At 41.7% G+C, this 18,020-nt stretch overlaps 1 protein-coding gene across 1 annotated transcript in view; it reads left to right on the top strand.

Annotated features, from left to right (window-relative positions):
- Window positions 1-368: 368 nt before the first annotated feature.
- Window positions 369-18,020, top strand: part of COL4A5 (collagen type IV alpha 5 chain) — a 56,232-nt gene continuing 38,580 nt past the window's right edge. Inside the window, exons 1-8 of the mRNA XM_080624735.1 lie at window positions 369-974; window positions 11,853-11,942; window positions 13,181-13,225; window positions 13,966-14,010; window positions 14,117-14,179; window positions 14,955-15,008; window positions 15,659-15,685; window positions 16,911-16,991. Coding sequence (XP_080480861.1) covers window positions 873-974; window positions 11,853-11,942; window positions 13,181-13,225; window positions 13,966-14,010; window positions 14,117-14,179; window positions 14,955-15,008; window positions 15,659-15,685; window positions 16,911-16,991 — 507 coding nt within the window. The 5' untranslated portion in view covers window positions 369-872. The remainder of the gene's footprint in view (window positions 975-11,852; window positions 11,943-13,180; window positions 13,226-13,965; window positions 14,011-14,116; window positions 14,180-14,954; window positions 15,009-15,658; window positions 15,686-16,910; window positions 16,992-18,020) is intronic.

Here is an 18,020-nt window from a genome sequence, read left to right on the forward strand (position 1 = left end):
TTAATACGATGTTAGACCAGTTCTCAGAACAAGTTAAACCCCCAAGTATTTCGGGTAGTGGGTCTTGTAATGTGGCTCATGGTTTTTAACTACAAAGTAGTTTGGAAAATGGTCATATGTAGTATGTAGAGACATTCAGAAAACAAAATAGGAAATCTCACTTCTGTAAACTCATCCACTCATCTCTGAATCGACATGGAGCTCTAATGAGTATCCCATGTTGGGGTGGGGAAGGAATATAAAGTAAGCAAATGTGGTATGGAGAAGTTGCCTAACTTGGATCTTCTTTGTGAATCAAGCTTCTCTGCCTCTGTCCTCTGACCCTTTAATATCTGGCTGTCATTCCCCTTCTACTAGAGACTGTTGTAGCAGACTGGTCATGCATTGTAATAGAATGTGAATGCAGCTAGATGAAATCTAGGGGTTTTAAGAAAACCTTTTCTCAATGACTGAGCTGTGGAGGGAAGAATTAATGGAATAGTAAGGATTTTTCCAGTAATTATCACAAATACGCACATAAGGTTCAGGCTTGGTTAAACTCTCGTGCAAAACCTGACATCTACTGGTGGAACCGCAATTGGACTCTCCTCAGTGTGGAGGCGTGTGCTGAAGAGCCTGTTTTATCGAAGTTCTGGCCCTTTTGGCCATAGGTGTTGCATTGTACCTTGCCCTACAGTAAGTGGTGTTTAAGCATAAATTTAAAAGTCTAAAATTTGTTAAAACTGCAATATGCTTACACACAAGCATAGCCATTAATGAAGGTGATTGTACCTTGTTAATTGTATCTGCTTTGAACACATGTACAATGGATAGATGACACTTTGTAGGCTCATATTTTAGGCTAAGTTTTGTAATAGTATTAAAAATTTATTATGGCTTTATGTTTATGTAATGTTTTTCTTGTGTCTTTAAAGGCTTGCCATGGATGTACCTCTTTATCCAAATGTGATTGCAGTGGAGTAAAAGGTGAAAAGGTAAATATGTTTTTTTCTTTATTTTTTTCTTTACTGATAGACCAACACAAACCACTGAGCCATATGTCAGCTTCAGATAACTGAACCTTATAGGTAATAGCTGTTGTTTCTTCCTCATGTCTTGTTTTCTTTGACTGTAATGTAGGCATGCACCAAAGAGCATAGCTGTTGGAACAGCTTTGGCTATTGGGTCAGACCAACTGGCCCCTCTGTTGGTATGCAGAATTTCATATCATTTTCTCAAGAATGGGGAATAATGGCACAAGGTTTTCCAGCTATGTGGAAGGACTAACCAGAAAAGAGACAAATTCTAGTAAAAAGGAAGGAATTCCTATTTTCTGACAAGGCCCGACTACACTAAATATTGTGGACAAGCTAAGGTGCGGATTGTAGAATAACGGCTATACTAGTAATGCTTCAGTGGGAATGTAAAACCAGAGTGAGTTTGAGTTGCTTTCCCACTTTCTTTGCCTTCGAGGCTCAAAAGTAACATGCTCTAAACTTGCAGTTTCTTACCTTATAACTTGCATGGCTGTATATGAAGATGAGTGCTCTTGCTGTCTAGATGTTCAGCTGGACTGTGGAAGTGACACAATTCAGATATAGCTTTCCCAATGTATATAGTTGCCACCCAACTTAGTAGCTAGTTAGTGGCCAAACACATATTGTTAGATCAAACAGAGTAAACCCCCGCAAAACAACTCTGTGTGGTTCATTCAGTCCTACAGGCTGGTTTGGGCTGCCCTAAGACCAAGAGATGCATATTGACGTCTTGGAGCCTTCCTGCTTCCATGCAGCTTTGACTTCCAGTCTCACTGCCTGAGCTCAATATATCTGTGCAGTACTTGATTTTTCTATCACCATTATTTCTTACTGTTTTATAGTTTTTTCCCTTGAGTAAATGGCAGATGCCCAGCACTTTCTTTTTAGCTACAGTGCTGTGTGAGTACATGGCTTAGTACTTGCTTGAATTGAGCCTTTCTGAAGTGTGGGAGTCTAGTTGTAAGTAAATTGTAGTTACATAGTTTTCATGTAACTGTTGTTGTCACAGGGAATCAATGTGATGTGGTTACTGCAAGGGTTTAGAGACTGCCTGAAACACTTCCACTCTTAACCTTGCAAACAGTTTGCTTGAGATACAAAGTCTTCTTAAAGATGTGAACTGATAGCTATGAGTTTGATAAGCCTGTCTTATCAAACCACTTACCCTATCTTAGCAAGGTTCTAGAAGGGCTTCAATGCTCTAGATTAATTTCTGACACATTTCAAAGGTGATTTTTGACATTGCGTAAACCAGTGTAACCTCAAATGATTGTAAGTAATGCAAAGTAACCAGTTGCTGCATTGGCACTGTAATGTGCTGACATAGGATTTTACTATTGGCTGAGGTTAAACAAGGCAGGTGTCCAAAATTCAGAGTAATTCTTGGTGCCACACCTGCCATCCAGATAGCTCCAGACACATGAGGTCATTCCTTGGCATTTACTTGCTTTTAGTTCAAGTATATTCCTGATATACTTACCTAGTGAAGAACAGTATCCCCTTAATAGCAAACTTGGAGTTAGATTTAGTTAGCCAAAATGTGAACCTGGTTAATGTGTTCCTATAGGATCTTCAAATGCAGGTGGCCAAATCGCATAGATCCTAACACCAGTCACAGGACTATTCTGGGTTTAGTTTGAAGGCACTGAAGCCTTAGGCTTACATTGCCAATACACTCATAGCAGACAAAACTTTGGAGACCCTTTCTGTATTTCGAAGTTGGCCTTTTTCTGGACTAGTCACAGCAGTTCTGTGAATTCAGTGAGCAAATGAGTATTGTCTGGCTGATGTGGATAAGGAAAATGTAGAAGTGAATCTTCTGGCTTTCTAAATAACATAAGTAATTTTCTCTCAGTGAGTCAGCTTTCTCTTTATACAACTGTTACACATACAGGGACTATGACCCACTGGATATACTCTAGTCCTTCAGTGTCATTTAATGAAATCAAGTCACCTTTCTCTGGTAAAGAATATCTTGGGACTGTTTGGAGTCAGAGGGAGCTTTTTGTCCAAGTACAGTCAACAACTGGAACATATGAGCCTTGTTCAAGATCAGGCTTTCCGGTGCCGTTATGTATTGTGGGTTTTGTTTCTACCCCTCCAGACTGGCCTAGCTAATTGTTAGCTGCACAGGAGAAACTCTTCCACATTTAGTTTCCAACCTCTGCTGGCCTCTTCTGGAGTGAATTGTAGCAAATCCAAAGCAGAAGAGTGAAAAGCCTGTTACCTTTTTGTGGAAATGAAGTGGGGGAGGAAGAAAAGGCCTCCAGTAAAACAAGCATCACATCTGCATCTTCCTGGTACATTCTCAATCAAATTCGTCTGCAGATTGATCAAAGTGTAATCTTTTTATAAAATAAAGAAGAATTAAAGAAAGAAACCAAACCACAAAGGAAACCAGCTTCACCTGCAGTAAGACTGCTTGCTCCTTTCTTTTGTACGCCCAAGTCCCCTGAAGGAAGGGAGTGTGTGTCTGAGACTCACATTTATTAAACGGATAAATGTAAGGCAAGTTTCTATCCTTAGAATAAAAATCTTAAGGATGGATTTGGGAGCTGTGAAATCTGGGAACTGTGACTCATTTTCCACCTCAGTCAAGCTAAACGCAGCATGATCCTGAGGAATGCCAGAGGTTTTATTGTGGGTGGGTTTTTCAAACCACCCTTCTGAAGCTTGTAGGTAGTCATGTACATTATGTAAAGGAACAATGGAAAGCACAGCCCATAGTTCTGAAGTATGATGTGATGCTAGTGGAACTCGTTTGATCGTATGTGCACACACCCCATTATGTTAGTTGCCCTGTAATTACAAAGCCCTCAGTGTTTTGATGCATTGATGGATTCAGCAGTTGAGCTTGGAGAACCACAGGAGCTCTCTGTCATGAACATCCATGAGGTTTTTTTCTTACAAATTCTTTGGGTTTTTTTATTATTATTGTTTTTTTAAACAGCCTTAAACTTTCTAGAGTCCTGTAGTGGTGCAAGACATCAAGGGCTCTCTTATGATGAATAGGTTGATCCTTCGCAATGTACCACTTACACATTTGATGTAAGCTACCAAACCTGATGCTGTCTTCAACCCAGCTTTCTTATAAATATTAGCTTTATTCCTGCTGACTGTAAACTGCTGCTACAACAACAAGTTTCAGGCTTTTGCTTTGTATTTGACACTTGACATTTGGTGTTTCTGCTTCCCTCTGAACAAGGAGTCAAACTCTATAGCTCCTTACCTAATTGGTATATGAAGAGCATTAGACAAGCAGTTGTTTAAATAACCTCTTCTCTCTGATTCTCCCATTGAAAGTGTGACAATGTACTTCTTGAACTACTGTCAGGTGTACAGAACCTGTTTCTGTACTGGGAAGACAAGAACAGCCTTGTCAAATGCATTCAGCTGAGCCCTGCACTTGTGTTCCAATGTGTTTTACTTCTAGCCTGAGACCAGCTTCTGCATCCAAGTCACTGTCCACTTACAGTAAGTCAACTAAGAAGTGCTACTTTGTTCAGCTTAGCAGAGCCTAATATGTTCCTTTTGAGCTTCAAAAGTAGCCTTTTTCCTAAGCATCCTAGCGTTCTATTCAGGATATCCAAATTTTAACAGATCACATAAAGTAACACAAACCGAACTGTAACAGGAAAAATACTTGTTTTGGGGAGCCACAGCTCTTATTTAACTGCTCCCATTCTGCCAGTGACACTTGTTTAACTTTGTCTCTGCCATGAGCCCCTGCAGCATCAGTAGCATGTTATCTGTTGGAGAATAAGTTGGTAAAATTAAAACATGTCTAAAGTGATACAATGAAGAAATGAGAGGAATTTACTGGAGAAGTCAGTAAAAATTGATTGCACTGGGAGCCGGTGTGCTGTTACAACAAGCTGCTCAGTAGTGAACTGAATCTGGTGAGAAAATTAAAACTCAAGTAAATTATTAAACTGCTACATACTGTTGCTTATAGGAATTGCTCTCACTTTGCAACTGCAGGAGAAGTGTATAATTGCTTTTCACTTAAGGAACTGGATGATGATTGGGTTTTAAATAATGATTGTTTGGCACTTCTGAGATTAACCTCCTTTAATGCTTAAAAGCTAGTTAATGAGTAAAAGCTAGCTAAAGGAATAAACACAGTAGACACTGCACACGGAGCAATGTCAAAGAGAAACCAGTGAAACCTGTAGATTACTGGGCTGCTTTTACCTCAGCTGAAAACAAGATTCCAAGATGCTGATAAGATCAGCTCTTCTGAGACTGGGAAGAGGTGGTGGTACTGAATCTCAGCTGCTCTAGCTGATGAAGACATGGTCCACAGCAAGCAAGCTGCATGCATCTTAATCACCAAGAGGGCTTGTGCCCCAGCACTACTGTGGTTTTGCTTTAAAGTGGCGATATGTGCTGCTGCTGGAATAAGCTTTCTTACCTTTGCCGAGGTGCTCCTGTTTCTCCTCTAGACTTATGTAGCCATGTTCAGAGCTGTCACTGATCTTGCTGAGTACTAGGTTAGTCTTCAACCTGATGAGTTTCTTCATGTTTCTTCAACACGTGCTGTAAGGTAGCTCGCTCGAGGAAGGACCGTATTTTTCACAGTGCTTAAGACGTGGTTCTATCTCAGAATAACTGCAAATGCATGATACTGGTTTTTAAGAGGAGGACTGTTGGGCTCTATTTGTTCAAATTGAGTTAAAATGATTAATAGGCTTATTTAGTTATTACATATGGTTTGCCCATAGCCTTTTAGAAGAGAATTTCAGAAGGTTTTGGGTTTACTGGGTTTGTTGATGACAATGTAAGGGTTGCAACTCCAGAGACTCAACAGGGTTGTAAGCTTCTAATATACGATCTCATACAAGCTTGGTGCCTGGGATTCTGTGAAGAACAGCTTGTACTGTCTGAGCTCTGAAGGCATTTCAGATACTTTGCCTTTGTACCCAGATACAAGAAATCCATGCCCCTTGGAAAGGAAGAATTTCATGTTCTTGGACTTTTTGGATATATGTTCTTGGAGCTTGAAGTCTAAGAAAATTGTGTCCTTAAGATCCCTGTTGCCTTCTGCTTAATGTACAGATGTTTGTACATGAGTCTAGTTTTAAGTAGCCACCCATAGTTAACTCTTTAGACTCTGTGATGCTCATTGTTTTTGTAGGGAGGGCAGGAAGCAGTATGTGCCTCCATTGCCAGATGTTACAGCCAGGTTCTTGCATGTATGTAGGCATTGAAATGGGCTGTCCAGCTACTGCTTTCCTGAATGTTTTTTGGTCCTTTTTTAAAGTCTTTATTATTTTTTTTATGGGTATGCCACACTAGTGCAAATATCCCGGTTTCTCTCCCCATAATGTCTGTTCATAAGCATTTAAGTTTCAGGAAGAAATTCTAAAAGCTTAAATTACTTGTATATGCTTTAAATCCGCATCTTTCCCTGCTTTCTTAAATACTTGTGACCTATTATTAGAGTACATGGAACTATGCCAAGTTTTCATGTATCCCTGTTTAATTGGCTGTATCTTGCTGCTGCCTAAAGCATCATTTTAGGGTGTTTCCCAACCCTTCTTTTCTTTGTCCCCCTGAGCAACAGTCATGTTCAAGCTTATAAGATGACAGTTTTGCCACATCTGTATAGCTGATTGAGGGCAATTGCTTTGCCAGCTACTCTAGATTTATCACTAAATGAGATCGGAATCTGACTCCTCACCCATTCCCCAAGGAAAGGATGGTTTATGGCTGATGCATCTTTATTTTGCTATGGAAATTATCCTGTAATTTCAGGAGTAGAAGATGGATGGGATCAGAGCTGACCTAAACCTTTCCTGTTCATGTTTCTCCATAGTTTCTAGTCTGAAACAAAAAGGTATCCAGACTTTCTCAGTTCTTTCTGTGCAAGCAAAACTGGCCAGTGACGGTCAGTCTTTGCATCTGTGAGAAAATACATTGCATGTTCCCCGGGGAGGTAAATCTCACTATACCCTAAATAATACCATTTTTGAAATGTCTTTCCAGTTTCAGTATGCTCTTGCAAGGCAGAGGGCAGTTTTTCCTGGTGAATTTGTAACCCCTGAATCCTCATGAAAACAGGATGGTGTATACAAGGTGTGCAATAGGAAAATGCTGGAGGCAGAAGCAACGTCTGAAAACCATTCTCACTTATGGAATCATTATACACCATTGAAGTAGGCAGTGATGAAACAATCCTCCCCGGTATCATCTGTATTCCAGAGAGCTGGATCATCTTGGTTTCTCCTCCTACCCAGCTTGCCTACATTTCTTTCTCCAACCACTTTTTTTGATCAAAAGTTAGCTATTAGAGTGCAGCTATTCCCTCTGTAATTAGTTTGATACAGTTCCCTTGGGAAGTTTCTGGTGTAATCCTCAGCTGTCCCCAGGCATAGTCCTTCCAATCATCTGTTCACTCTTGAGGGTAATTTGCTGGTAAAATCCACTGAAGTTGCCCTGGCAACAGTTTCCTCAGGCAAATCTCTCATTGTTGCTGCTCACTTTCAAAGTGGGCTTGGAAAACACTTGGAGTTCCAATAGCGCAGTTTACTAGCATCCTCTGTTGCCTTCCTGTATGTCTCTCACTTAACTGCTTGGCTTTATATGTTTCATTTTGAGATCTCCTCTCTGAGCAGTCACAGAACTGCGAAGCCAAGGCCTTCAAAGTAGCTGTGTTTTAGAGGAGAGTTCTGAAGCCTTAAATGACACCCAAGGCCAGCCCTGTGCTAAAACTCTATTCTAGTAACTGTGTGCAGATATTCCTTTCTCTAACAAAAGTATGAAGTGTGACCATGTTTTGATTAGCAGACATTATGTAGCCCAGCTAGCCCCTGACACGGCTGACATGCCTCTTGTACACACGTGTGTTTCCTAAGTGTGCAAAATCAGTTCTTGCCAGCGCTTGCTCCAGAGTCTGGCTCTGTCTAACGTTTTTTCTTATCTGGCACTCCCAAATTCCTTATTCTCTCTCCTTCAGGGGCACACTAACCCTTTCATACCCTGGACTGACAGAGTCATACTCCTCCACAATCTTGCTTTTCAGATGAGATAGCACACCAGCTGTGCTCCATGTGGTTTGCATGGCGGGGTTTGGGGGGGGGGCTACAGGGATGGCTTCCCCCAGGTCTGGAAGAGCCCATGCCAGCTGGCTTCCAGATGGACCTGCCACTGGCCAAGGCTGAGCCCATCAGCAGCAATGGTAGCACCTCTGGGATAACACAAGAAGAGGAAAAAGTGCAGTAGCAATTGTAGCCAGAGCAAGGAGTGAGTATATGTGGGAGAAACAGCTCTGCAGACCCCAGTGTTAGTGCAGAAGGAGGAAAGAGGTGCTCCAGGTACCAGAGCAGAGGTTTTCCTGCAGCCTGCGGTGCAGCCCATGGTGAGTCAGTCTGTGTCCCTGCAGCCCATGAAGGTCCATGGTGGAGCAGATCTCCACCTGCAGCCCAGGGAGGACCCCACACCAGTGCAGAGGGATGCCTGAAGGATCCTGTGAGCCTGTGCTGGAGCAGGCTTCTGGTAGGACCTAGGAGCAGAAGTGATGAGCCCACACTGGAGCAGGTTTGCTGCAGGACTGGTGACCTTGCAGGGGACCCGTGCTGGAGCAGCCCTTTCCTGAAGGACTGCACCCTGTGGGATGGACACACACTGGAGCTGTTCATGGAGGACCCCACGCTGGAGCAGGGGAGGAGTGTGAAGAGGAAGGAGCAGCAGAGACAGCGTGTGATGGATTCACCACAACCCTTGTTCCCTGTTCACCTGCACCATCTGGGGAGAGAAGGAAGGGAAGCTGGGAGTACAGTTAACCCCAGGAAGCAGGAAGTGGTGGGAGAGAGGTGTTTCAAGATTTGGGGTTTATTTCTCATTACCCAGCTTTGACTTCTGACTGGCAATAAATTAAATTGATTTCCCTGAGTCCAGTTTGCCTGTGATGGTAATTGGTGAGTGATCTCCATTATCATATCATCATAATGTCATTATATCAATCCTTGAGCTTTTCATTCTGTTTTCTGTGTCCAGCTGAAGAGGGGAGTGATAGAGTGGCTTGCTGGGGACCTGGTGTCTACCCAGGGTCAACCCACCACAGTACAGCCTGCACTGTGTGCAAAAGCCAGTCTGGACACTGACTGTCAACCTAGCCTCAACTTATTATGCCCTTTCAGCATTTCCACAGGGGACAAAAGCTGTCTGTCCTGTATGAGAGAGCAGTATGTGACCTACAGTACAAGAGGAGTATGTTTAGGTTTAATTAATAGGAAGCCAACTTTAGCAGACCAGTTAATGAGCTGTCTATTTCTATCCAAGGAATCCTTCTGAGTCTCACTGCATAGTTAGGACTAAGTACAGTGCAACTGTACAGCTGCCTGTTTCATAAGCAGTTATGTGTACTGGTTGATGTAACAGAGCTGTAGGAAATACCTGTTTATGCAGTTGAACAGTGTACCATAAAACAGATACATGCAAAAAAGGTGTATTCTGGTACTTCATTACTGATTGAAACCTTAATATTTACTGATTTTTGAGAATCTGTGACATATGAGGAATAAAAGTAAATATTTTGGGAACTTTCAGCTATGTGTATTTTGCAACTTCAGGTAAGTGACATTGTTGACTTACACTGACAAGTTAGAGGGTAGCATATGGTATTTGTTACATGCTGATGGGTTACCATTGCTCATCATTGTGTAAATATTTAGCAAAATATGGTTGCTAATTGAGGGCTTATGATTTTAGGAGGTGACAGACAAAAGAAATAAGAAGCCTTATTTCTTTGCTGTCTTGTGTCTGTCTCACTTGATTTCAGTTGTAAGTACTGTGGGCTGGAGCCCTGTTTGTGTTCTGTATTTGTACAATGTTTAGCCTACAGCACAGGGCCAGGATCTTAGTTGCTTTTACATTGTCATAGAATGGTTTGGGTTGAAAGAGACCTTAAAGCTCATCTGCTCCAGCCCTCAGAGCATCTCATGGCCTCTGCTGGACTTGCTCCACTACGTCCATGTTGTTCTTATGTTGCAGGCCCCAGAACTGTGCACAGTACTCCAGTTGGGGTCTCGCAAGAATGGATTAGAGGTGGAGAATCGCCTCTCTCAACCTGCTGATCATGCTGCTGGTGATGCAGCCCTGGATCCAGTTGGCTTTCTGGGCTGCAAGTGCACACTGCCAGGTCACATTGAGCTTCTTGTCAAGCAACACCCCCAAGTACTTCTCCTCAGGGCTGCTCTGAGTCCGGTCTCTGCCCAGCCTGTATTTGTGCTTGGGATTGCCCTGACACAGGCACAGGGGCTTGTACTTAGCCTTGTTGAACTTCATGGGGTTGGCATTGGCCCACCTCTCAAGCATGTTAAGTTCCCTCTGAGTGGCATCCCTTCCCTCCAGCGTGTTGACTGCACCAAGCTTGGTGTCATCAGCAAACTTGCTGAGGTCAATCCCACTGTCTGTCACCAACAAAGATGCTGAACAGTGACACTTCCAATACCAACCTCTGAAGGACACCACTCATCACTGATCTCCACTTAGACATTGACTCATTGACTACAACTCTGAGTGTGACCATCCAGCCCATTCATTATCCACCAAGTGATCCAGCCATCAAATCCATGTCTGTCTAATTTAGAGACAAGGATGTCATGCAGGATAGTGATAAATGCTTTGCACAAGTCCTGGTAGCTGGTGTCGATCTCTCTTCCCTTATCTACTAGTGCTGTAGCCCATCAGAGAAGGTCACCACATGTATCAGGCATAATCCACCCTTAGTAAAGCCATGTTGGCTGTCACCCATAACCTCCTTATTTTCCTTATGCCTTGCCTCAGCATAGTTTCCCAAAGGATCTGCTTCACAATCTTGCAACTGTGAAATAATAAACAACAATCATGGTATAGCAGCAATCTGCACCCTTCTGAGAGCTTTTATAGGCCTTGCAGCAGAGGGGAATTTTCAGGAGAGACTTGTTAAAATAAAGCTGTGTTTTTATAGGAAGGGGGAGAGTTCTATGTATATAAGCAGCACAGGAGAAACAGCTGGCTGAATTATTATGGTAAATAGGTGGCTTACATAATGCATAAACATCCTATGAAGCCTGTGTAAGTGGTCCAATTAAAGGCAATGTACGTGTATGTTCAGGAATTTCTGTAGCTAAGCAGGGGATATATTCAATTGCTGTGTTAGGTTTTTTGCCTGCCTGAAAAGGAGCGTGACCAGCAGGTCGAAGGAGGTGATCCTGCCCCTCTGCTCTCGTGAGACCTTACTTGCAGTATTGTGGGCAGTTCTGGTGTCCTCAACATAAAAAGGATGTGGAACTGTTGGAACAAGTCCAGAGGAGGCCATGAGGATGATCAGGGACTGGAGCACCTCCTGTATGAAGACAGGCTGAGAAAGTTGGGGCTGTTCAGCCTGAAGAGAAGGCTGCATGGAGACCTCAGAGCAGCCTTCCAGTATCTGAAGGGGACCTACAAGGATGCTGGGGAGGGACTCTTCATTAGGGACTGTAGTGATAGGACAAGGGGTAGCGGGTTAAAACTTAAACAGGGGAAGTTTAGATTGGATATAAGGAAGAAATTCTTTACTGTAAGGGTGGTGAGGCACTGGAATGGGTTGCCCAGGGAAGTTGTGAATGCTCCATCCCTGGTGGTGTTCAAGGCCAGGTTGGACAGAACCTTGGGTGCCATGGTTTAGTGTGAGGTGTCCCTGGCCATGGCAAGGAGGTTGAAACTAGATGATCTTAAGGTCCTTTCCAGCCCTAACTATTCTATGATGACTTCCTACAGAAAACCAGAAAGATAATGTGCTTTCTGAATATTTCAGTCATAACTTGAACTTTTGTCCTGTTACACCTCTACTGTCTCTTATTCCTTTTGTAGGGTGAAAGGGGATTTCCAGGCTTGGAAGGACAGCCAGGTTTGCCTGGATTTCCAGGACCAGAAGGACCACCTGGTCCAAGAGGCTCGAAGGTAAGTCCCAATTCACTTGAATAGCATGAAAATACTAGGTAGTGTTAGCTTGCTTGTAGCGCTGATCCTAAATCATTCCAGCACTTCTGATTACCCTTGACTTTATAGTCAAAATCTTCAGATGTTGGAGTATGACGCAGGCTTTTAGTTGGTTTTAATAGTCATCTATGGGGAAAAGACTTCCTTTCAGTTTCCTATTCTTTACATAAATGTGCTAGCAAACACTACACATGCCCTTGCATCCTTTCAGTAGGCACTGCGGGTTGAGGTGAAAGAACAGGTTTGGCTAGGTGCTGTAAAGTAGTTTTATTAGTCCTTGCCATAGTGCACTCCATCACTTGGCTTACTGATAAGCGTGCTATTGGGCTGTCAGTTGCCTGCAGGGGTCCCACCGCATGGGTAAACTGAAGTTTGCACCTAGTGGCATTCCTGGGCTGGCTTTGGAGAGGCAATGCAAATGAAGGTCTCACTGAGCCAGTGCACACAGCTGAGGAATGCTCCCTGCTTTCCCTGCAGGGCTTCAGTTTATTCTTATTTGTTACTGAATTACATCGTTACCCTCACGTGGTACAATATAGCATTAAAATGTTGGAAAGCCTTCCTCTCATTGTATTTATGTTCAATGCACACAAGATTATCCGGGATCTGCCATTTCTTTTGCAAATGCTCACAGTATGAACTAAGAGAAGTGCATCAAAGAGAAAATAGGTAGGTGACAAGAAAAAAATGAAAGTCTATGCTGAAAGAAAAGACTAATTAGATGTAACAAGAGTGAAACAGAGGGGTCCTGGACTAGAAACTTTGATTATGTTTTTATTCCTTAAATGCCTTTTCTTCTCAAGAAAAGTTCTGCGTTGTAATACAAAATAATGGTACTGTATCATTTACATTTACTCTTGTACATCTTGTTTTTCCCACAAGAGGTCACTGTAGGATATTTGACCAAAGCACATGACAGGTACCTGGTGATGGGCAATTTTAAATTGCTTGAATTTTTTTAAAACACGTTTCCTGTAAGTCTTTCTTTGTCAGCTGTAAGAAATACTTTTCAATTCGAAGTCCATCGCCCAAATAAGATGACTCTGAACTTTGTTACTCAAGAAATAACAACTGATATAACTCTTAGTGCACTTACTATAAACGTGTAGAAGAAATGTGCTTCCAGTTTAATCTGATAGAAAGGCAAACTGCAAACTTGAGTGTGGTTTTTGTTTTGTTGTTGTTGGTTTTTCTTTTAGGGTGATGATGGACTGCCAGGGCCTGTTGGACCCAAAGGAATCAGAGTAAGTATCGGTGCAATTTTAGGGGGTCATATGGGAATTACGGATAAAGACTGCCAGGCATTGAGTGGATCCTCACAGAAGTAGTGATTTACTGGGGGCAAAATTTATCTTCAATCTGAAGAGTAATGTTTCTACTAGATAGGAGATTTGTGTTACTTTTTATAAGTAATGTAAAATTGCATGCGATCTTACATATTGCTTGTATTACTTTCATAAACTCATTAGGGGGAGTAGCCCCAATACTTATTTGACCTGTTTTACTGTACAGGACATAAAGAAGTGCATGCAACTTTGCTTCAATTTATTCTGAAGGAGACACAGTATATGTAGGGTCAGTATGGGAAATGTTGATTTGTCTGCTAATTCTTTAGGTTTTGTGCCTTTGCTTTTTCTTTTTGTCAGAACCCTCAGCTGGTGACAGTCAATGCACCTCTGACTTCATTAGGGGACATCCGTTTTCCACACTATGAGCATTCATTTATTTTCTCTGTATACCTCGATCCTATTACTTTCGTTGTTCTGCGCTTTATTCTCTATGTTTTTGTGGATATTTTCCTGAAAGAAGGGGAAAAAGAGCCTTGATGGCTGTGCAGCATGGCATTTTTTTTTTACATGTGATTCAGATGTTTCTCTTTACTTAGATATGCACAAATAGTACATTTAGTAAAACCTTGGTAAATCCTTTTGCACATCTGTTAGTACCATACTGTTTAAAACACAGGTGGTTAATTTCCTTCTAGGGACCGCCAGGACTTCCAGGATTTCCAGGAACACCAGGACTTCCTGTGAGTAGGAATGGGTTGTATAGCTATGAATCTGTTCCCTTTTGTCTTTCAGGCCCAGAAGAGCATCTTACAAGCTAACTCTTCCTTTCTATTTTCCACTTTAAAGGGATTACCAGGACAAGATGGGCCACCAGGACCTCAGGGTATCCCAGGATGCAATGGAACAAAGGTGGAATCCCTTTAAAATTCTTAATTAAAATTCTTAACAGTGCAACAATAAGACGATAAAGCACTCTTGTTCTGGCTGTAGCCTATAGATTTAGTTTATTATGTGCCGCAGTACTTGCTGTTGCTGACTAGTGCAGGTAATTCCAAGATGATTCAGACTTGCACACGTATGTGAGAGAAGGGGTCACAGTCTGGTACTTAAAGCACAAATTTTCTCAGAAATTGCCAGCACCAAGACACAACATTTATCCTATGCAGTGTAGTTAAATTCTTTGTTCTAACCCTTAATTTTATAGCTAACAATTGAGAGTAGTCTGATGGCTAGATCATATATTGCATCTCATCGTTGTAGTAGACTGTCACTACCAAGGAAAACCCCCTACCTAACAGTGGCACTTTTAATTATTAATTTTTAATCATATTGCATGGAAAATACTGATTCAATATGCTTGTTGGAAGGAGTCTTTCATCCTAATATGTTACTTAACTTCACATTATGATCCTTCCATAAGAGAAGCTGATCTTCTCTAGCACTATGTGTGTTTTCCATCTGTGTAGTATTTTGCCTGGAATTATGTGAAAATAACTGAATATGGAAAGTTCTGTTTCAGACTGCGTGATTTAACACACAATTTATCCTATAGCTCGTTGCAATACCATTTGCTACGCTGGAGTCATAAGCTAACAATGAAACTGGACTTTTCAGTCAAAATTGGTTTATCTGGTTTTGTTATGTTTTGCTTTGGTTTTGGCTAAATGTTTTCTTCATCCCTAAGGGAGAGCGTGGATTCCCAGGCAGTCCAGGTTTTCCTGGTTTACAAGGGCCTCCTGTAAGTAAAATATTTCTCAATCAGCTGTATAATATCAGCCTCTTTTTGCGGTTGTTCTTTTAATAAATAAGAATACATTAGTTTCTTTATGGTTAATCAGCATATTTTAGATGTTCAATAAAAGTGAGCTTTTTTGTTGCATGCTGTGGTAAAGCTAATAAAAAGCCCTTTGAATTCTCACATGCTGAGATGCTTTGCCACCTGCAGAAAATACAAATACATGCATCTGTGTCAGGGAAGAAAGATCTTGATAGTCTCATCCAGTACATCTAAAGAGTCTCACTGGTGATTAATGGGGCAGAAAAAAAGGGACACTGTAGGGTGTTATCATTATAAAACACAGGGATGTACAGCAAAGTGACTGTCAGAACCAAAGTACATACAGAAAGAAATGTAGTAGACAGGACAGATAATAGGAGGTAATTAAGAAACAAATTGCTAAGAAATGGAAATGTAGACCCTTTAATGCTCTAATTTTTTCCACTTAATTCTCAAGATCATAAAAAATGTATTTTCTCCTGTTTCATGTCTTTGTTTAGACTCTTTAATGCTTGCCTCATGGTCTAGATCTGATTAGTGGTTTGCAGATAACATACCAGTGATTCATTTCTATTGATCTTTCTTTTCTTTTTTGTTTCTTTTAAACAAAGGGACCCCCTGGTCTGCCAGGTATGAAGGTAAGTGTTCTGTACTCACACAATGAAGTACTAACCGGGCTCAGGTGTGCAGTATGGCATAGGTAACCTGCTCGCTTCCATGCAAGGCCATGTTTATCATTATCACTCATGCAGAGTGACATTCTGCAGTGCTTCTAGGCCACCTCAGTGCAACTGATTGTAAATCCTGCAGTAGCTTTACTTGGTTTGGGTCAGAAGTAGCAGACTTTTCTGAAGCTGGTTTCCTTGGGAGTGTGATGGACAGTGCCTGATTGTGTTGTGAGGCATCAAGTTATCAAAATGCCTATGAACACCCAAGTGCACCAGTAGTCTGCCTGTGTATGCCCAAGAATGCTACCGGAGACTAAGCAATAATAACTTAAAATATCCAGATAAGAGTGCAACATCTTATGTTGCTTTTGAAAATGTGCTTTCTACTGTGTAGATTACTATGTAGATGACTCTTTTTCTTCTAATGTAAATAGTTTTATAATCTGATTTTAGACCTTAAGGACCCCTTTTATTTTTTAAGGGTTTTTTATTGTATCCTTAACCTGTTTGAGCATGGGCCAAAACATCAATTTGGGTTCAAATCTATTTGAAAGGAAAATTGACCCACAGAATTATTCCAATAAACTCTTAACAGGGCAGCATAACACTAGTATTGGCAAACTGGCAAGCTGAATTGGTTTTCTCAGCTCGTTTTCTTCCCCATTGTTGTAAAGATATTAATATTAAAAGGCAAGCTAATCAGAACATATACTTTTAAAACTAAGATATTGCCTATAATCAATAACAAGCTATGTTTCAACACAGAACATGAAGCACAACTATAACAGCATACTCATAATTTGTCTCATGAGGTGGGACATTGGAAGAAGCTGAACGAGCCTTTTTTCTGTGGTTTCTTACTTACTGCTTTCACATGGAGCTAGAACGTCTTTTTCTTTTGTGAAGCATTTGTATTTCAATCCCCTAATCTTTTGGAATTTAAGTCAATCATATTTAAATATATTTGTACATATAGAAAGAGAGCTTTTACTAGTTGGTAGTTTAGCCATTTAAAGAATCCTCTCCTTAAAAAAAAGCTATTCTTGGAGAATGTAGTACTTACATTAAAGAGTACTTGCTAGGTTGTAGCATAACTCCAGTCTCTCATAGTCTTACGAGCCACTCTGTGTTCTTTAGAGTCAGAATGGTGATGAAGAAATGTGCTATTAATTAAAGTCATCTCTTTTTCTCCTAGGGTGAAGCAGGTGAAATAATTACCTCCTTGCTGCCAGGACAGAAGGGCGACCCAGGATTTCCAGGTCTTCCAGGGATACCTGTAAGTTCTGTAAAGTACTGTAACGCTGTGTCCTGCCAGAAGATAACATGAAAAGTATTTGCATTACGGGATGATTGGAGCATTGGTGCTAGGGATCCATATGTTTATGTGGAGAACCAGGGCTCACAGTTAATGTAGCTGTAGTTTATGGCTTCAGGGAAAGTGCGTGCTTCCATACTGCTCTTCATAGGGTGACCCACAGAGGCCAGAAAGGTCCCCTAGTCAGGAAGGTGGTATCCAGCAGACAGCAGTACTCACTGACCTGCTTCTCTCTTTCCTCTGGCTGTTCCCCCTTCCTAGGCATTCTCTCTCTCAGTTCTGGATTTCCCTTCCCTTCTTCACCCTGAGGTATATAGTATGTAAATTCCACCCTTCTGGGCTGTAGCCACTATTTTGGATGGTGGGAAGAGGGCGTGATGTCTCAGCTGTTCTCCTTATGCTGCACCTCCTGAACAGGGTTTCTGTTCTCGCAGCAGTCTTCTGTGAAAACAGCTAGTGACTCCAGGCCCTGTGCTTCCCACTGAGCCATTCATTGCTGCAGTGGAAGAACAAGGGGAGCAGGCCTATCAGTCTGGACTGGACAGAAGCCAGAGACTCCCATTTCCTGGTACAGAGAGGCAACCCCCAGGCCATTCTGACCAGACTGAGCCTATTAGCATTTCTGTTCCTCTGATCTGTGCTTCCCTATTGTCTGTTTCTGGCTGGGAGGAATCACAAATACAAAGTGTTTTGTTGTTCTCTCTCAGTGCATGAAGAGAAAGAAAGCGCTAAAGTAGTTCAAAACAAACAAAAAAGCATTCCTTTATCCAAGCCAGAGAGATGTATTGGTGAGAGCAGAACACTCCTAACATGATGTACCCTCCTTTAGGCCTTTCCACAAGGACAGACGGGTGGGTTAGTGGTCAGCTATTTTGATTTGACGTGTATGGGGTGTCAGCTATTGATGTTTTCTGACCTTAAATGCCTTACTGTTTGGTGTTTGTTCATAGAAAGGTGCCTCTGTCATAGCCTCCTCCCCTTTCCCAACAG

This window comes from Psittacula echo (assembly GCF_963264785.1).
Source record: "Psittacula echo genome assembly, chromosome: 8".
NCBI classification, from domain to species: domain Eukaryota; kingdom Metazoa; phylum Chordata; class Aves; order Psittaciformes; family Psittacidae; genus Psittacula; species Psittacula echo.